Source organism: Oryx dammah, unplaced genomic scaffold (genome assembly GCF_014754425.2).
Source record: "Oryx dammah isolate SB20612 unplaced genomic scaffold, SCBI_Odam_1.1 HiC_scaffold_17, whole genome shotgun sequence".
Lineage (NCBI taxonomy): Eukaryota > Metazoa > Chordata > Mammalia > Artiodactyla > Bovidae > Oryx > Oryx dammah.
In genome coordinates, this window is record NW_024070201.1 from 27,281,481 (window position 1) to 27,306,106 (window position 24,626).

Consider the following 24,626-nt stretch of genomic DNA (forward strand, 5'->3'; position numbering starts at 1 on the left):
AGGTGTTGGAATGCTTGGTACAGTGTCTGGCACGTAGTAGGCATCTTTCAGGAAGGTGGGGGTGGAGGAGAGGCCCTGACCTCTGGTGGGCACTGACCGTGATGGGGGGAGAGCTGACCTGCCTGACTCCACCATCTCCAGGACTTCGGTTTCCGCAGCCAGATCTCAGAGCACCTGCTGGATGTGGATGTGCACTCCTCTGTCCTGGATGGAGCCCACTGGAAGGTGAGTCTCTCTGGGGCTGGGCTGGGGCCTCATTTTGGGGGATAATCAAGAGCTGAGGCTTGCCCATCCCAGGGTGCATTTCTGGGAGTTCTCTCCCTTCTGATTCATCAAGGCACGGCCCTGACTGTGCCTGCGATGGGGCTTCCGGCATTCGTGCTCTGTTGCTGCCGTAAATTAAGGGCATTCCCCGCCCCCCAACTCCCTGTTTTTGTCTCTTCATCTATTCATTTAGCACCTGAGGGCCGACCATTTGCGCCTGTGCAAAAAAGCACTGTGCAGCTTGTGGATTTCAGGGCACTTCCTAACCTGGCCCATTCAACCTCTGCAGTCATGTCCTCAGCCCACTTGTCATGCCCTGGCTGTGCCCACCACTCAGCATTCCCTGGGGCCACACCGTCCACCGCTTCACCACCCTGCCTGCCAGCTGCCTCCCCTTGTGCCCCGAGAGCTCTTTCTTGGTCTTGGAGGCCCACCTCTGACGTTACCTCCTCCATGCAGGATGAATCGGTCCTTCCCTCTGCTTCCCTTAGTGCTGCTGCTTTTGTTTTCTGGTTCTCTGTCTCCCCTGCCAGATGTAAGCTCTGGGCAGGCCATGGGTGTCATTGAACCCAGGGTAGGGGATAAAGAGGACTCAGACACAGGTCCTATCTGCAAGGAGCTTGAAGCCAAGATCATTTTTTAATTTTTTCTTTTAGTATTGAAGGATGGTTTAATATTATGAATCTTCTAAATATATTTCATGATATCTGTGAATCAGAGGATAAAACCTTCTGATCACTTTGAGATCAAAAGGTATTTGATAAAAATTTAATATTGATTTCTAAAAATAATAGCATTAAGGAAGCCATTTATTTAACATGCCTAAGATTTTTTTTTCTCAAAACAAGCACCAATATCATGGTGAAACACTAGCAAATATTTGCAAACAAAACTGACAAGGGATTAATCTCTAAAATATACAAAACAGCTCATGTAGCTCAATAACCAAAAAATCAAACAACCCAATCAAAAAATGGGCAGAAGACCTAAACAGACATTTCTTCAAAGAAGACAGACAGTCAACAAATACATGGAAAGGTACTTGGTATCATTAATTATTAGAGAAATGCAAATCAAAACTACAATGAGGTATCACTTTAGACCAGCTGGAATGGCCATCCTTAAAAAATCTGTAAAACATAAATGCCAACATCACTTTTGCCTCCTCTGTGGGATTATTGAGAGGAGAGAGGTTCTGACATGCGGTCTCTGCAGGTTTGAGGGGGGCATTTGGTTTGGGTGAAACAAACAAGGTATTTAATGTGAATCAAGCCTGGGAGCCCTTAGTGAAGCCAGTCCTGAGTCAGGGTGAGTCCGGTTGATTGGAGCCTGACATGTTCCTCTCAGCTCTGGCTGATAAGCCTTCCTGGGCCACTGCTTAGCCACCGGGTCCCTGCTGGACACTGGATCTCTCCCCCTCACTACCTGCCCACCGTTTGCAGCACTGGAGGTCTGTAAAGGCACAGACAAGGCCAGGTGGTGTTCATCAGGAAGGGTTTGGAGCAGGTGATTGGTGAGGTACCTTTGGCAGCAGGTTAAGTGGGAAAGTTACCGAGTTGGCCAGGCAAGGTGATTTTCCATTGCTCTGACTCTAAAATCTGGCCAATATTAGAATCCTTAAGTGAAAGAAAGTGAAAGTCACTCAGTCATGTCCGACTCAGTCATGTCCAACTCTTTGTGACCCCACGGACTACACAGTCCGTGGAATTCTCTAGGCCAGAATACTGGAGTGGGTAGCCTTTCCCTTCTCCAGGGGATCTTCCCAACCCCGGGATCGAACCTAGGTCTCCCGCATTGCAGGCGGGTTCTTTACCAGCTGAGCCACAAGGGAAGGCCTTGGGGAGCTTTTAAAAAGACAGATTTCCTTGGGAGGCTTTTAAAAAGAGTGGACCACCAGGGAAGTCCCTGTGATTTACTTAAGTGAAGACTGAATTGTGAACAAAAGCAGAACCCCAGAGCTGAGTTTAGGTTAGGGAAGGGGTGTCCTGAGCAGTCTTAGGCCAGAGGCTTAGAACAGGCTTGTGTCTCCTCGTTCTGAAGAGTGCCGATGTGCCTGATGGCCTTGTCTGGTTCCTTTGACTCCCTTTCTGGGGCAGAAAGTTCTAGGGAGCAAGTAAAACTCTGCTCAAAGGGCCTCTGTGTGGGTACTTGCCCAAGGTGTCCCCTTTTCTCTGCCTCAGGGCTGGTTGAGTTTCTAGCAGAAAGGTGAATCAAGAAGGAAACACTGTCTGCAGCTCATCCTTTCTGATTCAGGGCTCAGCCCTTCAATATTTATTACGACCACTGTACTTTGTTACCCATCTTATATTTTAGTTTGTGAAATAGATTGGCCTGTGGGAGGGGGGTGCTCTCTGCAGAGTGTGGTGTGATCTGTAGGGAAGACAAGTTGCAAGTTGAGCCCTGGAAGGGGAGGAGGCAGGGCGGGAGAAGGACGCCCGCCCTGCCATTGTCTGTGGGCTCTGCCTGGCTGATGCGATCAGGAATGGCAGCGCTGGCAGGGAGCCCTTCTGCTGCAGGCACCAGGAGGCACTCCCAGGCAGCGTTTCTATTTTTAATGTAATTTGGGGGAGCTGGCTTTTAGTTCAGACCCTGCCCTTCCTCACCCATCCAGATGGCAGAGTCGGCCACAGCTGCCGGGGCTCAGGCTGCCAGTGGAGAGGCGTGGGGGGCTGCGGGCACGGGGGTGGGGACACAGAGGTGTGCCAGCCCGGCCGGAACCCCGCCAGGGAAGATGGAGTGGGCTGTCTCCAGCCCCACCTCTCCTGTTAACCCTCGTGTCCCGGAACAGACGGGGCCCCTGCGAGTGTGACAGGAGGAGTCCAGGTCCTAGGATGGGGACTGGCACTGGCGAAGCTGGGCTTCTTTTTTTTTCTTACCCCCAGGCTGGGGGAGAGGGGGAGGAGTGTGAGGAGAGCTGTGTTTGTGGCTTGCCTTTTTTGAGCCGGAGTTGGGCCCCACTAGAAGCCCTGTGCACTGTGGCTCACTATCTCATGTTCTAAAAAATAGTTTTATTCATTTACCTTTGGCTGTGCTGGGTCTTCACTGCTGTGTGGGCTCTTCTCTCGTCGTGGCGCGAGGGGCCCCTCTCTAGCTGCAGGCTCTGGGCTTCTCATTGCGGTGACTTCTCTTGTTGCGTGTAGCACGGGCTCTAGGGCGCGGGGTCTTCAGTAGTCGCGGCTCCCGGGCCCTAGAGCACAGTCTCAATAGTTGTGGCGCACAGGCTTAGTTACTCTGGGTGTGTGGGATCTTCCTGGTTCAGGGATGGAACCTGTGTCTCCTGCACTGGCAGACGAATTCTTTACCACTGAACCACCCAACCTGGGGATTGAACCCATGTCTCTTGCATCTCCTCCACTGCAGGTGAATTCTTTACCATGGAGCCACTGGGGAAACCCAAGGGAAGCCCTGCGATCCCATTTTGCAGTGGAGGAGGTGCTGGAACTAAGGGTTAAGTCCAGGCTGACAGCACTGCTCCACCCCTGTAACCTTACCCCTGTAGAAAATTGGTGAATATGTTAAGAATAGTCCTTTTCACCAGCTTGCTAACTTTGCCTAGAAACCCAAACTTTAAAATGAGGTTTGGGGCTGACTCTTTTCGTTTCTTCTTTGCACTGTCTGGCAGGTATAATTCCTGATTAGGAAGGGGGCATCATTGTCTACTGATGGCACTGGGGTGTCGGGGGATCTCCGAATGGTGCCAAGGAGCGCTCCGTCTTCCTCCCTTCAGGTTGCCCTCACAGTGCCCTTCTCATCTGGAGTATAGCTGTCTCTCGTTTCACCACGTCTCCGTCTCTCCAGGATCCTTCCTCTTTGAAGCCCTTTGTCTGCTGTCCCCAGTCCTGCTCACTGAATTTCAGCATCCTCGATGACTGGTGGCTCTGGCGGTCGGGGGCCCATGGATTTGGGGTGTTCACGGACGTCTCTGCTTTCTGTCTGCAGCTGGCAGTGAATGTTTCCACCTGGAGGAGGCAGGATTTTCTTTTGCTTGTGTGTCCTCCTTCAGCCTGTGGCTTCTGACTCTGCCTGCAGTGGCTGTGTTGTCTGACTCATCCTCCCCAGGGCAGCAAGGCCAGCCCTGGGAGCAGCTGTGAGCCTCGGGGCTTAGCCAGAGCCGCAGGGGCTTCATTGTACAGCAGACAGACCTTCTCTTCCGCATCCCAAGTGGCCCTCCCTCACCAAGAGCCACCTCTCAGTGGCCCCTCCTGGCATGGGCGTCAGTACAGACCCCCCACCCCAGTGAGCACTTTCCACTGCTACTTGTCTGCAGGCCCAGAGGTTGGGAAGAGAAGACAAGGATGCCAGCTGGTCCAGCCAAGAGGAGCTGCAGAGCAAGCAGTCAGGAGGTTCGGAGAGGTATCGTGCGTGGGAGGCGGCCCCTGGGGACTTTGGGATGGCGTGGACTTGGGGCCAGAATTCCTGCCTTTGGTCTACGTGTCTCAGTGTGCTCCTGGCTGAAGGCAGGTGAGGAACTGACTGGATGGCCTTGCAGAGTTTGTGTGTGTGTGCGGGTCACGCAAACTAAGACAGAAGTGGGAGGTACTGCTGCAGCATTTGGTGGGACTTTGTGCCCACAGCACCGTTGTGGGCCAGGGCTCTGTCCTCTTCACCCGATTGGATGCAGCCTCGTGTGTCCATGGGTCAGGGCTGGGTACTCTGCTAGAGGCCTGGGGGACCATGCTAGAGGATCGGTGCTGCAGCTTAGAGCTCTGAGCCAGGCCTAGCCACATCAGAAATGGCTGCAGCTGTGTGTGTGTGTATGTGTCTGTGTGTCTGTGTGATTGAGAGACAGGGGCTTCCAGCTTCTCAGGCCTGGGCCCATGAAAGAGAACGGTTGCCACCCTGGCAGGGGAAGGGGGTGGTCATTCTACTTTTTGAACCTTTGAAAGCTATCAGCATTTTTACTTCCTCAAAGCTACAGCTTCATGCATTTTCTATAGAGTGACCATTTGAGCCTGGCTTCTATTTTTCTCCCTCTTTCTGCTCAATTCTTCCATCACTTCCCCAACTCCCAGACCCCAGAGATGGTGGGGATAGATACACCTGTGAGTGTGGCCAGATGTCACTCCTGGGCCACACAAATGCAGCCCATGGGCCTGGGAGGGCTGAGTCCAGACCAGGCAGAGGGCGAGCTCAGTAGGGAGCTTCTCTGTCCTGCTTTTCTGGCTGTGTTGCCCTCCATGGAGGTGGGGCCAGGACTGGGGTCCAGCCCGGAGGAGGCATGCACCTGGGTCCACGTCCTCCACTCTGCAGTTCTCCTGCTGCTGTCTGAGCGGAGGCCCTGATTCTGCTCTCTGCTCAGGTTATCTCCCCCTCTTCTGCGTGGGGAGCGGCTCCAGAGTCTCCTTCACAGCCGGGCCACTGACGCAGGGCCTCCACAGGCCCCAGAGGGGCAGCCTGAGCAGAAGGAGGCAGCAGAGCCTGAGGAGGGCTCTCTGGGAAGCCCCCCACCCTCTGTTTCCCTGCAGAGGTAAGGGGCGACCGGAAGCCTCCCAGGGTTGTGGGGCAGTGGGTCTGGAGAGGTGGGGAGAGCAGGGGGCAGGTTTGCAGCCTAAGCAGCAGCAATGGAGGTTTCTGGTTAGTGCTTCATACGAACTGAGGAGGGAGGAACTCTGCCTCTTCCTAGTCTGCAGCCTGCAGCTACAGTCAGGGTGCACAGGGTGGTTAGGGGAGCTTAGAAACTCTGGCACAGGAGGTGTCTCTTCTGACCCAGCCACCCCCTGCCAGGGCCTAGGGCAGAGTCTGCTGTCACCCGGGCTGGGCCATTCCTGCCAGGGGGTGGCCATGCCTCCTGGTCCCCACCTGCCAGCCCCCTTCTTCCCCATGATCATCCCACCACTAGTCATTTAGCAAGCCCGGCGGGTGGAGGGAGCCCTGCTAGTGCTGGGCCTCAGCTCAGGGAGGTGCAGTGCCCCGGGCTTCCCGCAGGAAGAGAAGGATGCTGGCCTTAGAGCTCACCCGGCTGAAATGAGTCACTGGGGAGGCAGAGCAGCAGCACCCACGGAGCCCCTGCTGTGTGGGGAGGTGGGGAGTAGGGCTGAGACCCGAGGCCTGAGACAGCACGTGTTGCTGGGGCTGCCTCCTCCCTTGTCCCCATCTGAGCCCTTGGACCCCAAGTGGGGTACGCCTGGAGCCTCTCACCTTCCTCTGGCTTTAATGCAGTTCCTTCCTTGTTGCTGTCAAGGGAGGCGCTCCCAAGCCCACCTGCCGCCCACCAGAGGGGCGAGGAATGGCGTCCCCAGGCCGAGGGGCCGGGTCCTGGGCAGGAAGAGCCCGAGGAGAAGGTGGCGGTCAGCCCCACCCCGCCAGGCTCTCCAGAGGTGTAAGGGCCAGTTTCCATGTCTGTCCCTGTCCTCCATTGTGTGGATTGCTTTAGTGCCCATCCCGTCTTGGGTGGTGGGGAGAGGGTGCTCTGGCCCTGGCTCAAGGAGTGGAGTGGGAGGAAAGTGAGTGTACCCGTGGTTCTGTGTGCACCCTTGACCCCTAAGCAGCCCCCAGGGCTCCCCTCATCAGCACCTAGGGTATGAGGCTGGAAGCGAGGGGGCAGAGTACCTTCTGGGTCCTTAGCAGAAACCTGGTCAACCACATTTTCCGCTCTATCAAGCCCTGTTTTCCTTTAAAAAATTATTGAGGTATTTATGTACCTGGTTGTATGTACACATGAATTGTACAAGTCAGTGAATGTTTATATACATATGCACCATGTCACAGGCTTCCCTGGTGGCTCAAGACAGTAAATAACCTGCCTACAATGCAGGAGACCTGGGTTCAACTCCTGGGTCAGGCAGATCCCCTGGGGAAGGGAATGGCTACCCACTCCAGTATCCTTGCCTGGAGAATTCCATGGACAGAGGAGCCTGGTGGGCTGCAGTCCATGGGTTGCAAAGAGCTGGGCATGACTGAGTGACTAACACTTTTCATACGCCGTATCACAGCCTCCCAGATCTTTGAGAACATTTCCGTCCCTCCTGTAAGCTTCCTTGGCCTCCTTTCCTCCTAGTCCCTCTGCCCCAGGCCACCACTCTTCTCAGTTGTCACATAGATTCCTTTTCCTGTTCCCAACTTCATATGAATGGAATTATCCAGGATGCAATATAGCTCTTTTGTACCTGGGTCCACAGCTCACCTGCATTGTTACACTTCTGAAACTTAGAAACCTTTTAGCTCTTCTCCCCCTCTTTCACCTCTTTTACAGATGAGGAAACTGAGGTTCAGAGGGGTGAAGGGATTTGCCCAAGGTCACATTGCTAGTTGATTGCAGAATTAGATCTAGATTCTAGTCTCTGGAGCCCTTGACTTCTGTCTCTTGGTCTGCATCCACTGTGTCTTTTCCCTGCGTGGTGTCAGGGTTTCAGGGTGATATAGTTTTTCCTGCCTGTGAGCTGAGCAGCACAGAAGGATTAACAGTCTTTAGGATTGGGGCTGATTGTTGATCAGAGACAGGTTCACGCACTGATTACTCACAGGAAGTGTCGCCAAGGGCTGGCGGGACCCAAGAACGCATGTTCTCCTGTAGTGCTGGAGGAGTGATGTAGAGAAGGGCTGGCCCCCTTTCCAGGTGGTGATCCAGCCTGCCGTGACAGCGCTGCCCCTGAGGAATGACGTGGCTTTCCCTGATCTCCTTGGTGGCTGTGGACAGCCAGATCAGGGTGCTTATGATGAGGACAGGAGGTGAGCGGGCTTCAGAAACAGGACCCTCTGGGCAGAGGTCAGGGCTTCTGGGAGAGAAGTTGGGCAGTGAAGCTCCTCCCGGCCACCCAGGCTGACAAGACTTCCTCTCTGTGTCTCTCTTCCCGTCCCTGCGAGGCTGTCCCCGCTGGGCCGCCCTCTCCTTGACCCCACAGTTTCAGTTTACACGGTGCTCTTAGGAGATGTCTTCTGCTCCTTTCTTGGAGTCTTCTCAGGCTCCAGAACTTCCTTGCTATTGACCTTTACAGCTGCCTTAAGAATGGATTTGTTCTCTGGGTTTCTCGGGGGAGTGACTCTGTGCCTCATTTGTATCCATGGAATTTAAATTTGCAGAGGTGACTGAGTGACAACACGGAGAGGCCGATGCCACTGAAAGAAGAATTTATTCTTTATATTTCCAGAGAGAAGAGGGCATGCCATGCCAGGCGGGGCCACGTGGGGAAGGACCAGAGTTGGTCAGGAGGGGAAAGAAGCGAGAAGGAAGAGCATGACCCGGAGCTGTTATTGGGATTTTCGTGGGAAGCAATGGGTGAGGCGGGGTGAGTACTTGAGTGAGTGTGGGGGTGAAGCTTGGATAATTTTGGATGGCTTTGGGCTCTGGCATGGTCTCTGGTTGCCTGGGGCTCGGTCCTGAGTGATCTGGGGCATGGGAAATAGATTAGGAGATGGTAGGATGGGTTTGCTTAGCAAAGATATATTCCCTTTGCTGTCTATAAGGATTGCCTGGTCTGGGGAGGGGCACCCTCTCCTTGACCAGCCAACTTCTTCAGATATTGTAACACTATAAAATATAGAGAATAAAAAACATGATTGAGAGGGTCTGTCACCTGCATGGATGTTGTCAAGCTGAATCAGAAGGAGTTCAGAGCACAGGGAGGTCAGAGTACAGGTGGGTCCAGCAAGCAGCCACTGCTGTGTGGGCTCTATGGCTGGAAGGCCTGGGTCTGGGAAATAAGCATATCCTTCCCTCTGTCTTCCCAGCATCCTTCTTGAGGTGTTTGTAGAGAGAGAAGGCAAATGGGTTAAAACCACTGTGCTGAAGAAAGAGACTCGCAGACAGAATGAACTTATGGTTGCAGAGAAGGGATAGTTAAGAGAGTTTGGGATGGGCAGGTACATGTTGCTATATTCACAATGGATAACCAGCAAGGACCTACTGTATAGCACATGAAACTCTGCTCAGTGTTATATGGCAGCCTGGATGGGAGGGGAGTTTAGGGGAGTATGGCTGAGTCCTTTTGCTATCCACTTGAAACTGTCACAGCACTGTTAATTGATTATACCCCAATATAAAATGGGCTTCCCTTGTGGCTCAGACAGTGAAGAATCTGCCTGCAATGCAGGAGACCCGGGTTTGATCCTTGGGTCGGGAAGATCCTCTGGAGAAGGGAATGGCTACCCACTCCAGTATTCTTGCCTGGAGAATAGAAGAACCTGGTTGGCAGAGTCTGTGGGGTCGCAAAGAGTCAGACACAACGGAGGGACTAACTAACACTTCAGTGTAAAATAAAAAGTAAAAAAAAAAAAACAAAAAAAAAACAACACTGGGTTGAAAATTAGTGGAAAACAAAACAAAACAAAAAAAGAAAATTAGTGGAGACAGAATCCCTGATAGTGATCTGAGTTTTAGTGGTGGCACGGCTGTGTCAGGACTGTGGGTACCATAGCCCTCTTCCCTCTCCTCCCTCCCTGCCCATCCCTCCTCGCTTTCCCTCATATGTCTCAGAGTAACTTGGCTGGCAGCCTGAAACGACATTCTGCTGAGCCTCCTCTCGGCCACTCGCTGCTGGAAACTGGGTCTCACTGATGGTGATACCTGAGGAGTGGCCTAGAAATCAGACCTGCCTCTTCCCCTGGAGGCTTTGACTTCCCAGGCATGTCATAGATCTTTCACGCTCGCTGTTGACTGTGTTGGACCTAAGCTGGGAGTTTGGGATACTCAGTCTTGAAAACAGGGACACGGTGAAGAGGCCTGCTGAAAAGCAGCCCCAATCTGCCTGCATGCCAGCCATGCAGGCAGGGTCAGCGGTGCGTGCAGCCTGGGTGCACGCTGTCACGCCGGCTGGTGCTCCGTCTCTCCGCAGCATCTGTCCCTAGGGCCCCACATAGCTCTGCAGCCCACAGGGGAGGGAGACATTAAAAGGTACTATCTCAGGGAAAAAAAAGATGTTTTCAGCTCAGGTTGGAAATGAGTTGGAGGGTTGATGAGGCGGAGAGCTGCGGCGGTGGCAGGGTTGGGGGGAGGCTCTTTCCTGGGCGGGATTCTCAGAGGAGGTGGTGGCTACATCTTACATCTGCATCAGTCTGGGCTGCGTCAGGGGACTGAGAGGAAGCGGGAATTGGAAGGAGGGAGATGGGCTTGGGAGCAGAAAGGGGCTGAAGACAGAGCTCAGGACCGTTTCTGGTCTGAGTCACAATTTTAGGAAGGATCTTAATGGTATTTCAGAGACTTTGGTCGGAGAAGGCAATGGCACCCCACTCCAGTACTCTTGGCTGGAAAATCCCAGGGACAGGGGAGCCTGGTAGGCTGCCATCTATGGGGTCTCACAGAGTCGGACACGACTGAAATGACTTAGCAGCAGCAGCAGCAGCAGCAGAGACTTCGGTAGCCTTATGTCTGTTTCCTTGGTCTCTGGCCACAAGGGGCTGGAAGGGAATTCCAGAGCCCTCGTTTCCTTCTGCTGTGCTAGTCTGATCCCACCTGCCGCCTTCCATCTGCTGCAGAGCGGGGGCTGAGGGCGGAGGGGGTTCTGCATCCCCTGCAGGCTGGCTCCCCTTCTTGGACTCTGGCCCCACCCCTCCTTGATTCAGACCCTGCCTGTGTGCCGCTGTGGTCCACTCAGCCACGGGGCCAGGCTTGCCACAGGCTGAGCATCGCAGGAGAAGGTGGTGCTCGGGTGGCCAGACCAATTTCTAATGTAAGATTTAAGGACCTGGGCCTGCACATGCATCCTTGGCTTTAGGAAAGCCACTCTGGGAAGCAAAATACTTTATCCTACTTACGTTTCCATTGCTTAAAATGTTCTTGGGGTTTCTCTTTGGCTATTTCCTTCAAGAGCCAAAATATGCTCAACAGAACAGCCTTCATGACTTTGTAGACATCTCTTTAACCAATCCCATTGTTCCTTATCTCACCACCTGCCTTTTGCATCCCAGTTAGAATTCCTTGTACCCATTTCCACACGGTGAATTCACTCTAAGCAGATGAAGCTGTGGCACTGTTGAGGTACCCATTTCCAAGCGGTGAATTCGCTCTAAGCAGATGAAGCTGTGGCACTGTTGAAGTACAGAGCCTGGCCTTTCAGATGTGCCCCTGCTGCTCTCTCTGGCTTAGGGAAGGGTCTCCTGCCTGGCTCCCTTGGCATTGTGGAAAGAGGTGGTGCATTCCTGGGCCTCCAAGGACTATTCTGGGCCTCAGGGCTAGGAGACATGCTGCTGCTTCTCCTGCCGACTCATAAGCATTGACCTCTGTTCAGTTTTGAGAGTCAGGGAGTAGCCTCTGGGGACTTCCCAAACTGCCAGCATGAGCCTCAAGTAACAGGGAGAGTCCTGGTAGGAGACGGAACCAGGGCCATGAACCCACTCGGGAGGAGTCCATGAGGGACAGAGGTTTGCCCTCTTCTCCTGCCGCCAGCTCTTGAGACACGTCTCGGGGTGTTTACTCAGGCCACACCCTACCCAGTCCCCTGAGAGCCTCCTATGCGTCACCCCGCTCCTTAGGTACTCAGGCCCTCCCTCACACAGCCACAGTGGGGCTTATCGTATAGAGCAGGGGTCTCCAACCTCCAGGATCTAATGCCTGATGACCTGAGGTGGAGCTGATACAGTAGTAATAGAAATAAAGTGCACAGTAAATGTAATGCCCGTGAATCATTCCCAGACCATCCCCGCACCCCTGGTTTGTGGAAAAATTGTCTTGCATGAAACCAGCTCCTGGTGCCAAAAAGGTTGGGGGCCGCTGCTGTGGAACAGATGCTGCCCTTGTGTTCCAGAGGGTAGCCTTACTGCTCGCCCTCAGGCGACCTGACGTGCACGTACAACTCCTGACGGGGGGCCCTCCGTTAGGGCTCCATGTGGGATGTTCGGTATCTGTATAAACCCTGGTGTCAGAAGGTGGGTGAACAGTAAACCGAGTGAAACGCTGCTCCTGCCCTTGGCAGGCGATCTGCAAAGCCCGCAGCTCCCCGGGAGCAGCTTTCAGAGGCTGCGCTGGAGGCCACGGAAGAGGCGGTGGCCCGAGAACTCGAGCAAGAACAGACACGGCTCCTGGAGTCCAAGCGAGAAAAGATGCAGCGACTGCGGGAAAAGCTGTGGCAGGAGGAGGAGGCGGAGGCCCTGCAACTTCACCAGCAGAAAGAGAAGGCGCTCAGGTCCTGCCACCCCCCGGCCCAGCCACCCTAGCTGCCACTGGGATGCCCGGCCCCTCCAGGATGACTCTTCTGTGGCCCGGGTGGACGAGGGGTGGGCTCCGTGGCCGAGACCCGTGCCTTTGCTCTTTTGGGAAGGGACTTGAAAGGCATGATAGTAAAGGGGATGGCCGGTATTTTTTGAGAGATTACTCTGATCCCTGTGGTTTATGTCTGCTGATTCGTTCAGTCCTTGGGAACGACCCTTCTGAGTCTCTGTCATCGAGTCTGTTTTGTGGAATTTATAATATGGACGAGGAAGCTGAGGCACACGAAGGTTAAGGAGCTTGTCCAAGGTGTGGAGCCTCATAAGCAGCAGGGCCTGGATTAACAGTCCTGGCAGTTTGTCTCCAGAGCCCGTTTCTTTCTTTTTTTTTTTTTTTAATACTATTCTTTATTTTTTTACTTTGGCTGCACCATGCAGCATGGGGGAGTTTAGTTCCCCGACCAGGGATTGAACCAGTGCCCACTGCAGTGGAAGCTCGGAGTCTTAACCACTGGACTGCCAGGGAGGTCCCTTGTTTTTGTTTTTTTATTAATTTTTTATTTAGTTAATTTTTGGCTACACTGGGTCTTTATTGTTTTGTGCAGGCTTTCTTTAGTTGCGGTAAGTGGGGGCTACTCTCTTGCTGCAGTGGAGCGCGGGCTGTAGGGCATGTAGGTGTCAGCAGTTGCGGTTCCCTGGCTCTAGGCATGGGCTCAGTAGTTAAGGCGCATGGCTTAGTTGTTCCTTGGTGTGTGGAATCTTTGCAGACCAGGGATTGAACCCATGTCCCTTGCATTGGCAGGTGGATTCTTATCCACTGTGCTACCAGGGAAGTTCCAGAGCCTGTTTTGTTAATGACTACGATGTCCTCTGCTGGGAGTCAGGGCCCTGTGGGGACCCAGTGAAATTGGTAGGGAGCATGTAATAGGGTGTGAGGTGCTCTTGCCCAGGACCCAGAAGTTTCTGTTTGGGCTCCTACTCTTTGAGTACATGACAGGCAGGCCCTCGACAAATGCAGCACATAGGCTTAGGCTGGGCCTGCATGTGTAGGATTGTGTGTTTCTGTGCTGGAGTTATGGTTTTTATAGGGAAAGGCAGGTGAGGGCTGGCATGATGGCTCCACAGTAAAGCGTCACCAGGGGTCCTTTAATCCCTCTGTCATCTTTAGTGCTGAGTTTTACTCTCAGGCTCTCTTTACAGTCCAGTGTAGCTGCTGGATCTCCAGCCATCATATCTGTGTTCCAGGCAGGAAGTATAGGGGCACCTTCTAGCTCATTCAGTCCCTTTGGAGGCACTTTGATGGAAACTTTACCCAATAATTTCTGTTTATATCTCGCTGGCCACTCCTGCTTGCAAAGGGTGCAAAGTTGACTGAGGAATGTAGTCCTTTAGCTGGTCTCTGGGCCTGAGAGAATAAAATTAGGGTTCTCTTAGTAAAGAAAAGTGGGAGAATGGATATTGAGAGGGTAATAAACCATCTCTGTCACAGTCCCAGGTTGGGGAAAGTGCTACGAAAAGGCGTTAATATGTTTCACTTGGCAGTTAAGCTAAAGGCTAAATCTTGTCCTCTTGGACAGAAGATCCCAAAGTGCTGTAGACTTACTATTTTTATATCATACATGGCAAAGACTATATAAAATATTTATGGTTAATTTAGAGAAACTAAGAGAAAACCAGCACCCAACTGCCCAGAGGCTTGGGGACAGTGTCTCTCATTAGCCCAACACAGGCTCTGCTGACCAGAGTCCATCCTATGTCACTCCTCCTGGATCCCCCTGCCAGAGAGCACCCCAAAGAATAGATGGTCCCAGGCGTCCTCCTCTTCCAGCCGCCTGGAACTTGGGGTAGGGGGCCTCCCAAACAGAGTGCGACTCAGCTTACTTTGAGAGGCAGTGCCTAGGAAGAAATACTGGTGATGTCTCCCTACCAGGCTCCTCTCTCTCCCTGGCCACGCTGGGCTGTGCTGACTGCTTTCTGTCCCTTCCCGAACCCCCCAACTTCAGAGCGGCCTCCCAGAGCCTTCCTAAATTGTAGTGAAACCAGCCTGTTGAAAAGTATCTGACTCAGGGCCTGAAACCCGATAGTTGCTCAATAAAAGCTAGTTCTTGGCTGTATTTTCAATTGAAATCAGTACAGTGTTAGTGGTCTTGACCAAGTGATTTCTCTGTGGGCAGTGCCTTGCCTGGCTCTCTTCAAAGTAGTTTGTCATGAGAACCCTGTTTCTATTTACACATGAGCCTTTCTGAGAGGTAGGGTCTCCTCTCTACTGGGAAATTACCACTTGGTAGAAATTTCTGGAAGCCGCAACTGACCTTGTAGCAAATATTTCTTGAATGAGAAGGCAGGCAGGCAGGCTGACGCTTAGTTTCTTTAGTTACAAAACAAACTGAGTTTAGTTGTAAGATGAAGAGAGGAGAGCGTTGTAAAATGCAGGACTTAACTGCTAAAGACCCTTCCATTCTGTGGCGATATGTGTAAAATTTAGCCTTGGGACAAAGAGAAAGGGTTTCTGGGGGAATCTAGCAGGAAGAATCTTTAAATTTTCTGTCATTACGGAAGAGAGCAGTGGTGTTGATAGCTGAAAATAGAAAACGATCCGAAGTCTTTTCTGGCTCTGGAATTCACTGCAGAAGCTTTTCCGAGAGATTGTCTTCTGAATCATGTTTTTCTCAGGCTTGGACTCCCTGAGTGCGCAGCACTGGTCATGTGACAGCCCCTGGTCACGTGGGGGCCACGCGAGGGTTGTCTGCTTGGGATGAGGTGGTCACCACCTCGGTCTGTGACTAAGGGACCTCTCACAGATAATTTGCTTGTAGTTTGGGCCTAGGTGATACTGCCCAAATTCAACCAGCATTTATGGAGTCCCTACTTCCATTTCTATTACTGAGCTTGGCACTTGGGAGATAGCAGATTTTAAGACAAGATTCCTTCTCTGGAGATGTTCCCATACTTGTAAGGAAAACACACATACAAAGGCTGAATTATGGTGTGATGTTAGGCATGGCAGAGAGCGGCATGGATAAGAAAGGTCCTCATATAAAGCGTGATGGGAGCTGAAAGGGGATTGGTGAGCTTGGGGAGAGTTGGAAAGGCTTCTCCGAGAGGAGGGAGTTGGGTGTTGAACACGGAACATGGGTTCATCAGGTAGGAAATGGGATTCTCGATGGGAGAGCTGGCTTGAGCAAAGGCCAGGAGGCAGGGAGGAGTATGGTGGGGTTTGGAGGTGCTGGCTCATGTGATGTGGCCAGAGCTGGGTTGGGGTCAGACAGGATCCGACCTTGAGTAAATGCCCCCACCTGGTTGCAGAGGAGACCCTTTGGCAGAAATGCTATTTTGGGATCATGGAGCTTGTGTGTGGCAATCTTGCCCTGGGAGGTATTAAAGGCAGCAGGACCCAGAAGCTAAGGTTAGGCTTGTCCTTAAGATGTAGGAAGCTTCACAAGCAGGCTCCAGGCTTTTGGAGGCTGAGAGCCAGGGGTTAGGTGTAGAAAGGGGAAGGCCTTGTGGTCCTGTCAGCAAACTTGTCTTTGCCTTGCAGTTCCCTGAAGGAGCAGCTGCAGAGAGCCACTGAGGAGGAGGAGACCCAGATGAGAGAGCAGGAGCGCCAGAGGCTGTCCCAGCTCCGCGCCCAGGTGCAGTCCAGCTCGGAGGCTCATGAGGACCAAATCAGGTGAGTGTGGACTGTGGGTGGCCTGGCCTCCCCGGAGGCTCGCCCCTCTTGGCACCCCTCACCTCACCCCGACCAACACAAGTGCCCAGACCCACCCCCACCTCCTTTTCTGCCCAGGGCCGAGCAAGAGGCTTCCCTGCAGAGGCTGCGAGAAGAGCTAGAGTCTCTGCAGAAGGCCGAGAGGGCCAGCTTGGAAGAGAGAAGCAGGCAGACCCTGGAGCAGCTCAGGGAAGAGATGGAGGCTTCAGAGAAGAGAGAGCAGGCTGCCCTGAAGGTGGAGAAGGAGAGGGCCTTGCAGCAGCTGAGGGAGCAGCTAGAAGGGGAGAGGAAAGAAGTGAGTGCCCCTCTCCACCCCTGTGTGTCCCTGGGGAGGGCTGTGTGCTGAGGAAGAACAAGAGCCAGCCTTGGCGCCCAGGGGAGCCAGCAGCGCAGGGGTCTGTGAGGAAGGGTGTGGCGATGTTTGGCCGGCCGTCTGGGCCCATGTGGAGCCTGCTCGACTCAGAGCAGATGCTGCCCTGGTCTCCACGGCGGGGTCCATAGGGGCCCCTCCAGGACCTATTGGGAGTTGTCAGCAGCAGAGAAGAAGTTTGAAAGGAAAGGACCCGGGGGTTTGGGAAGATTCCATGACTGAAGGAACTGAAACCAGACCAGAGGCCTTGAGACGGAGGCGCAGTGTCCCCGTCCTTGTCCCTGAGGGCAGCTGTGATGACCTCTCGTCTCTCTCCTTCCCTCCCCTGCCTCAGAGCGAGAGGCTGGCTCACTCAGGGGAGTTTGTTCTCCTTTATCCTTACTCCTTATCCCTCCCATCCAGTGGTCTGTCTCCAGGTAAGAGGCTGAAGTAGGTAGTAGGTCAAGTGGAACTGGTGTTCTATTTTGGTTCTGGGTGGAGTGTCAGTTCCCAGACCAAGGGAACCTACGGGGGAGGTCACTGTGCTGCACGTGCTCAGGGAGACGGTGCTGAGCCTCCAGGCCTCCTGGCCTTTATTCACAGGCAGGAGTGTGGCCTGTGTGCGGTAGTTTGGCCCAGAGGCCCGAGAGTGGAAGGGCCATGGCTGAGCCTCACTGAAGCTTTCCCTCCACGCTGGCCTCCATGTCCCCGTTGGCTTGCAGACCTGAGGGATAGCTGTTTTGGAGGAATACAGACACGCCTGTGGTTCCCCTTGGCCCCTGAGCTCGAGGGCCTTGGGGATGGTCTTCCTGGCTCTTGCTCTCCCCAGAGTCAGAGCCTGGCCAGCCTGCCCTGGTCCTCACAGGCCCTGTGTTGCACCCCAGGCAGCGGCAGCGCTGGAGAGGGAGCACAGAGAGGAGCTGGAGCGGCTCTCCTCCTCGCTGGAGGCCAAGCACAGGGAGGTGAGGGGCAGCGGCCCTGCCTGCCGGACACAACCTGGCGTGCTGGGCCCTGGGCTCTGAGCCTTCACGGCTGGCTGGTCGGCAGAACTCCACCCTAATCCCGGCCCTGCCACTAGCTTCCCTCTCCTGCAGCCCCGGGGGCTGGGGGCTGGGTCCCTGGGAAGCGAGTCGCCCGCGGCCACTCTGTAGGGCCCTCTGTGGGTCACACTCCCCTGTGCGGGTGCCTCCTCAGGTGGTCTCCAGCCTCCAGAAGAAGATGCAGGAAGCTCACCAGAAAGAGGAGGCCCAGCTGCAGGAGAGCCTTGGGCGGGCGGAGCAGCGAGCCCATCACAAGGTGTACCAGGTGCTGGAGTACGAACAGGAGGTGCGTGCCGGTCTGCTCCTTTCGCCCTAGGGGCCCGGCGTCGTGGACTGCCGGCCGAGCCGTCCCGGCCCGAGGGGCCTCTGCTTTGCTTTGGACGGCTCAGCTGGGGCTCTGTTTTTATGCCTTAGTTCCCTGGAGGCCAAGTCCTTCTCCAGCCTGTGCCCTGTATGTGAGTGGAGTGGGAGGGGGTGCTGGGTGTGGCCGCGTGTGAATGTGGGGATGTTGGGGGGAGGTGGGCATGTGTCGCACACATGTGTGAGTCCTTCAAGTGCCTCAGTCCTGCATGTCACACCTCTGCCTCCTGCCCGGCAGCTCAGCGGCCTCCTGAGAGAGAAGCGGCAGGAGGTGGAGCGGGAGCACGAGCGGAAGATGGACAGGATGAAGGAGGAGCACCAGCAGGTGGTGGCTGAGGCCAGGCAGCAGTACGAGGCCGAGGTGACTGGGCCACAGCCCCTGGCGCATGCGTGTGTGTGTGTGCGCGCACACAAACCCACTCCCACCCACCCACCCCTTGGGGTCCTTCCCAGATGTCCGGAGGGCCTTGGAAGGAGTCAGGGGTGGTGGGAAGCGTTCTTCCCTGGCCCCCAGCAGTGGTGAAATCCAGTTTTGCCTTTGTACTAAAGCATTATGGGAAGCCTGCTCCTCCCCGCCATCAGGCTGCACTTTGCTCCACTGTTAATCACAGCCGAGGGGCACTGAGCTTATACGCTGTGCCGGGTGCATCCTGAGCTCTTTGCACGTTAACCTCATTTAGTCTTCACGATACCCTGGGGTGGGGGTCATCCTTACTATCCTTCTCTCCATTTTAAAAAGAGGAAACTGAGACTTGAGCATGAGCAACTCCCTTAAGCCTCCCTGGCTGATAAGTAAAGGAGCTAGGATTCAAGCCAAGACTATCTGACTCCAGAGCCTTTTAACCACCATCGCTGTGCCTCCAGGCCTACAGAAATTCCAGGACTCCTGGAAATAGATTGGCAAGAGCCAACCAATATTTCGATATTACCTGCCCATCTTCAGCCTCTGGCTTGGAGGGGAAAGTTTAGTGACTAAGTGGACCCAATGGCACGCTCACGTTGGGCTGAATGACTGGGAGGGCTGGTGGCTGACTTTAGCCCAGAGCTGGATGGGCTTCTGTCCCCAGTTTCTAGGCTTCGCCTCCAGAAACTTGAACCAGTATCCCAGACTCTGCACCAGGGCAGAAATAGCGGCCCAGAGGAAAATGTAGTTGACTCCTTTCCTAAACCAATTCTGCCCTTGTTGAAGAATAGTGACATTTTAGTAATGACCCCTTCCCTTAAGGAAGGAAGGCTGTGTGTGCGGGGAGTGGTAAGAGAGGCAAGTGTCCACACCAGGGATTTCTCAGGACATCTGTCCAGTGTTATTTCAGCAGCAGAGAGGGGGGTGCAGGCTTTCTGGGGATGAGCCCACGTGGTCCTGGGCACTATCTCCAGGAGCCGGCCTTAGAGGCCTGGTGGGGTCCCTGATCTTACTGACCTGAGGCGGCAGGGCAGGGGGTAGGGGGCGGCTCTGGTCGAAGGGTTGGGAAGGGCCACCGTGGTTTCCCACCAACGGCCCCCACCGTCCCTCAGGAGAGGAAGCAGCGGGCTGAGCTCCTGGGGCACCTGACGGGAGAGCTGGAGCGCCTGCGCAGGGCCCATGAGCGAGAGCTGGAGTCGGCGAGGCAGGAGCAGGACCGGCAGCTGGAGGACCTGCGGCGGCGGCACCGGGAGCAGGTGGGCGCCGGGCTGACGGTGCTTGGGGCCCACCCTCCCCGACCCCTCCAACCAGGGTAGAAGAGTGCTGGGGGCCAGCACTGCCACAGCGGTGGGGCGGAGCCTGACGGCTTCAGGGGTGGGGAGGTCTCTCGCTGGCCATCCCCAAGCCGGGGCATCCTTGCTCTTTTGCCTTCTGGGCCAAGGAGCATCCCCAGGACTAGAAGAAGCAGAGGTCAGTGCACCTCGGGCCCTGGGGTTGGTGTCTTTGCCTTGCTCACCATGCCCCCTGAAATAAGCAAGGGGTGATGCGCTGCTAGGGGAGCCCAGCCCAGCTTGGAGCACGTGGTATGGGGCACACGGTCGCGAACTCCTCCTGGCCCTCAGCTCGTGCCTGGGCACTGGCTGCACTCCCATCTTTCTCTCTACCTACACTCTGTGCAGGAAAGGAAGCTCCAAGATTTAGAGGTGGAACTTGAAACCAGAACCAAGGATGTCAAGGCCCGATTGGCTCAGCTGGATGTCCAGGTGTGGGAGTAGGGGCAGAGGACAGGTTCTCAGGTACCCTTGACCCGGAAGTCCGCTCCCCCAGGAGAGGCCCGGAGTCGGCCTGATGGCCAGACCTTCTGTGCTCCCCAGAAGGAGGTGGCCCGAAAAGAGAGGCAGCAGCTCCTCGACGCGCAGAGGCAGGTCGCGCTGGAGAGCGAGGTTCGTCTGCTGCTTCTCCTGTCCTCCCTTGTTGCACTTCCTTCCTCCCCCAGCCCCTTCATTCCCCTGGTCTGTCTGGGGAATTGGGTTTCAAACTCTGTTGGCTAGCAGAGACCAGCTGGGCAACCCTGGGGGGCGGGGCCACGGAGGGGGAGGGGCCTGGTCCAGCCTCTCCCCCAGTGCTTCCCCGTTGTCTGCTGCTGTCTGCTCTGTGACTCCCCCGTCGACCCCCTCCCACGTCTCCAGGTCCTTCTGTCTTTCCTTCTGCCCTCCAGGAAGCCACAGCCACCCATCAGCACCTGGAGGACGCAAAGAAGGAGCACACCCACCTGCTGGAGTCAAACCGGCAGCTCCGAAGAGTCCTCGAGGAGCTTCAGGCCCGCAAGTTGGAGCTGGAGTCCCAGGTGGAGCTGCTGCAGGCCCAGAGTCAGAGGCTGCAGAAGCATGTCAGGTGGTCTGGACCCCTGCGCTCCGCCACCCCTGCGCCTCCCACCTGCCTTCTGACCCCTGCCGCTTGGGGGCTCTGTCTCTTCATGGCCCAGTTAGCAGGCAGAGGTGGAGCCGGGCGGAGGGGCTGCATTTTGTAGGGACTTAGCGGGGGCGTTAAGAGGCTGGGACTAGCCCGGGTCCCCCGGTTCTACTGTCCCTGCCCCAGCCCTGCCTCAGCATCTTTGGCAGGATTGAAAGGATGGAGGTGGTTCTGCCCCTTCCCCGCTAGGAGTCCTGAAAGGTGCTGCCAGGCCTGCTTCAGTATGTGACCCTGCCTCACCAACTCCCCCCACTCCCCAATTTCCCATCACAGCGACCTGGAGGTCCAAGCTCAGAAGAAGCAGGACTTGTTGAAAGAGCTGGAGGTAAAGGACAATAACGCTTCCCCACATTTGGAGCCCGATCTCCTCCTTGAGGACCTGAGGAGATCCCCCTGGACGGTGAGCTTCTTTTGGAAGGGTCAGGGTGGCTGGAGTTGGGCAGGGCTCCACGAGGGGCGGGGCTCTAGGAGGGGTTGAGGTCCAGGAGGGATGGGGCTGCAGTGGGGGGTGGGGAGTGAGTAGGAGGGCCCCTGGGGGGTAGGGCCCCAGGAAGGGTCCTGACTGTTCTGCCCAGGACTTTTCAGTCTCCTATTATCGTTCCTAGCCCTACTTCTGCATCAAATTATATCTGTAAGTGACTGGTGCTCGGTGGCTGGCAGAACCATCATCTGGGCCACTAGGAGGGACTTCGGGGTCCACTGAGCTTGTAGTTACCTGATGTTGTTACATTCAGTGGGCGTTTTCTACTGTGTGTGTCTTAGAACCAGACTAAAGAGGCATCCTTCTCTTTCTTCCCAGAGCAAGGAGACTGACCTATCCTTGGACAGGTGCGTTCCAATAACCTGTCCTGTTTTGGGTTGAGGATCCAGGAACGGTTGAGTGAGGACGTGCGTCAGGGCCGGGGACTGACCTGGGCCCATGGTCTCCAGTGGGGCTTGGTCCGAGGATAGGGGCTGGGGCACTGAGGAGTCTTCTGTGACAAGCCAGGAAGGTGCCCAGGGTGATCACTGACACAGCACACTGTCTTGGACTGGCCCTTGCACGAGGGTCAGGCTGTCTCTGGAGGCCTCAGGTGCGGCTCCTGTCAGGGTCTGGGTGGGAGGACTGGCGTGCACAGCGCGCGTGCCGCATGCCCTGGGTCTTGAGCAGCGGCGTCCCCGCCCTCTCCTAGCCCTTCGGTCTGTGCTCAGGCTGGACATCTGCTGGGGCAGTGCTCATGACCCACAGCAGGAGTCCATAGTGCGTGTGTCCCCGCCCCACCCCTGCCCTGCCCTGTTCTGCAGCGCTCGGCACTACCTCTCTGCGGAAGGGGTGGCTCTCCGCAATGCCAAAGATTTCCTCGTGCGACAGTCACGCTCCATGCGGAGGCGGCAGACAGCTCTGAAGGCTGCCCAGCAGCACTGGCGCCAGGAGCTGGCCAGCGCTCAGGAGGCGGCCAAAGACCCACCAGGCACCAAGGCCCTGGAGGAGGTCAGGAGCCCTGGGGGACTCAGCCACATCGGGGAGGCCAGGGGCAGGAAGCTGGCCCTCCCTTTGGGCTTGCCCTCAGTAGATCATGCCCAGGGCTCCCCTTGAGTGGTCAGGTAGGCGCAGAGTTACTGGACAAGTCTAGGGAGACCAGACAGGAGGAGATGGAGGTTATGGATCACCACAAGGATGGAAGCTCCTTACACTCACCTGGCAGTGCAGAATGCTTTCTCTATTAGGAAGTCATTTGGGCCTCACAGTAACCAGAGACAATGTGCAGGGTTGTAGTGGTGTTCCCATTTTCTAGAAGTTCCACATTGCTTGGCCATTCCATCACACTCAAGACTTTACTCATAAGTGAAAATCTTTTGAGCACACTCAGCATAAGCCAAGTTCCCTGTTTTCCTTTTCTGAGAGCCTAATTTGTAATGAAAAGGACTTGTCTTCATGGTTGTTATTAGTGGGATCACACATCTCTTTGCCATATGAGGATCTTGGCAGATTATGCCTGGTCCGTTAGAGTTCTGATGATGCTCAGAGCTGGTGAGGGATTGCGGGCCCTGTGGCCCCTAAGTCTGGCTGGGGGGCAGCAGAGGGTCAGAGGCCAGTACCTCTGGAGGGGCAGCCTTCCAGGGGCATCTGCATTCCACCCCCAGGGCCTGGAATTGCTCTGCTGAATCCCTGCTGTTGAGGATGGGGGTAGTAATGGTAGTTGGAACAGTGATAATAACCATTTGTTTAACAATAACTGTTTTGAGAATTTATTAGGTGTGGGCATAGTGGAGGGCATGTATCATGTTATCTCTTCTAATCTTCAAGACCCTATGAGAAGTTTTTTGTTTTTTTAAGATGAATATCCAGAATTCGGTAATTCAAGCTCACCCAGATCACCCAGCCAACACACGGCAGAGCAGGGGGGACTCCTGCATGTGCCGGTGGGGTTAGTCACCGTCTTCCTCTTTCCCTTCCTCCCTGGCTGCAGGAGACCAGGCACCTGGATGAGATGAAGTCGGCCATGCGGAAAGGCCAGGACCTGCTGAAGAAGAAGGAGGAGAAGCTGCAGCAGCTGGAGTCTTCTCTCCGGGAAGAGGTGCAGCCCAGCCTGGCCCCAGCCTCCCTCTTCTGTTCCTGGGATTCGGTGGGGGTTCTTGGGTCCCGCGTCGGGGCAGCTTAGGCCCAGGATTGGCAGTAGGCTTGGGGATTCTGAGCTGCTGAAAGTGGCTGTGACTTCAGCTTTGACTGTCAAGCACATTTGGGGGTTTGGTCTGTGCCAAGACATCCTGAGCAGACTTGGATCCTCTTGCTGAAGGTTCTCGGGAGAGGACTGGTCCTGCCCTGGTGCCCGAGGAGAGGTGTGCCTTGAGGGCCAGGAATAGAGGCTCCTTGGTTTCGTTACCTTCCCTGGGCCTCGTAGGCTTTCCTCTGGATGCCTGAGATATGGGTGCAGCAGGAGCTGGAAAGAAACCGTGGGGAGTGTTTACTGGGGTGAGGGTGGGGGCCTGCCTGACCCTGGTGGCCTTACTGCCTACATCTCCAGTGGCTGAGTTCTCTCAGCCTCACCTGCAAGGCAGCCTGTGCCTCCCCCAGAACTTGGGACCCAAAGAGTCCTACCCAAGTCCTCAGCTGTCACGAGGGCAGGAAGCACAGAGCAGGTGCTGCCCTCAACTGCTGCGTCTTTCCACCAGGCTTCGGATGAGGACACGCTGAGAAGACTCCCCACCAAGAAGCTGGTGACCTTTGACCTCAGCGACCTGGAAGATGGGAGCAGTGACAGTTCTGACTCCTGCCCCCTGCCTCGCTGTGAGTGGGCAGGGGGAGGACCAGAGATGCAGCCCCTCCCCAGAGCCCAGCAAGAGAGGGCCCCCCTGCCGTGCTGGTGTCTGGAGCAAGTGGTCAGCAAATGCCCTGGCAGGACTGAGCTGGCTGGGTTTGCAGGGCCCAGAGGCTTGGGGGACTCGCAGCAAGAGAAGCGTCCCTCTTGGTCTTCCCCGGAGGGCCTCTCCCTATAGACGCTCTGAAACACTGAAGCTGTGGGGCTTTTGTTGAGAGGAACAGGGGAAGGGGTAGGAATGTGGGCCAGTAGGGTGCAGTACCAGCCAGGCCGTTCTCCACCCTCCCGCCTCTTCCCTTTGCAGTCAACCTGGCCCCAAGCCCCACCTTCCCCAACAAGATCCACTACCTGAGCAGCTCCCTGCAGAGCATCAGCAGCCAGCTCAACGGGGTACTCGGTGTCCTGGGCAGCCTCAACGCCCAGCCGCCACCACTCTTCTCCATGCCCGTGCCGCTCCCCACCCAGGCCTCCAGGAGCACCCCGGCTCCCCCCAACCCCTCCCTGGCCTGGGGCTCAGCCTCGTCTCCGGCTCAGCCCACGTCTGCCCAGTGGGCCTGGGACCCGGGGCTGGGCCCCAGGCTCTCTTCCTCTGCGGCTCAGACCGTGGACGACTTCCTGGTGGAGAAGTGGCGCAAGTATTTTCCAAGTAAGC

At 55.4% G+C, this 24,626-nt stretch overlaps 1 protein-coding gene across 10 annotated transcripts in view; it reads left to right on the forward strand.

The window, feature by feature from the left end:
• Window positions 1-24,626, forward strand: part of CEP164 (centrosomal protein 164) — a 70,795-nt gene that overhangs the window by 43,117 nt on the left and 3,052 nt on the right. For 6 of the 10 annotated variants that reach the window (XM_040258051.1, XM_040258055.1, XM_040258060.1 and 3 more), the window contains 21 exons: window positions 142-225; window positions 4,532-4,617; window positions 5,564-5,731; window positions 6,446-6,583; window positions 8,352-8,489; window positions 12,111-12,320; window positions 15,881-16,012; window positions 16,130-16,346; window positions 17,285-17,362; window positions 17,595-17,726; window positions 18,039-18,161; window positions 19,316-19,459; window positions 19,883-19,966; window positions 20,078-20,146; window positions 20,422-20,597; window positions 20,949-21,075; window positions 21,475-21,503; window positions 21,960-22,146; window positions 23,126-23,233; window positions 23,829-23,943; window positions 24,279-24,620. In XM_040258051.1, the coding sequence (XP_040113985.1) occupies window positions 142-225; window positions 4,532-4,617; window positions 5,564-5,731; window positions 6,446-6,583; window positions 8,352-8,489; window positions 12,111-12,320; window positions 15,881-16,012; window positions 16,130-16,346; window positions 17,285-17,362; window positions 17,595-17,726; window positions 18,039-18,161; window positions 19,316-19,459; window positions 19,883-19,966; window positions 20,078-20,146; window positions 20,422-20,597; window positions 20,949-21,075; window positions 21,475-21,503; window positions 21,960-22,146; window positions 23,126-23,233; window positions 23,829-23,943; window positions 24,279-24,620 (2,887 nt within the window). The remainder of the gene's footprint in view (window positions 1-141; window positions 226-4,531; window positions 4,618-5,563; window positions 5,732-6,445; window positions 6,584-8,351; window positions 8,490-12,110; window positions 12,321-15,880; window positions 16,013-16,129; window positions 16,347-17,284; window positions 17,363-17,594; window positions 17,727-18,038; window positions 18,162-19,315; window positions 19,460-19,882; window positions 19,967-20,077; window positions 20,147-20,421; window positions 20,598-20,948; window positions 21,076-21,474; window positions 21,504-21,959; window positions 22,147-23,125; window positions 23,234-23,828; window positions 23,944-24,278; window positions 24,621-24,626) is intronic. The other 4 variants (XM_040258057.1, XM_040258056.1, XM_040258059.1 and 1 more) reach the window with 4 other exon arrangements.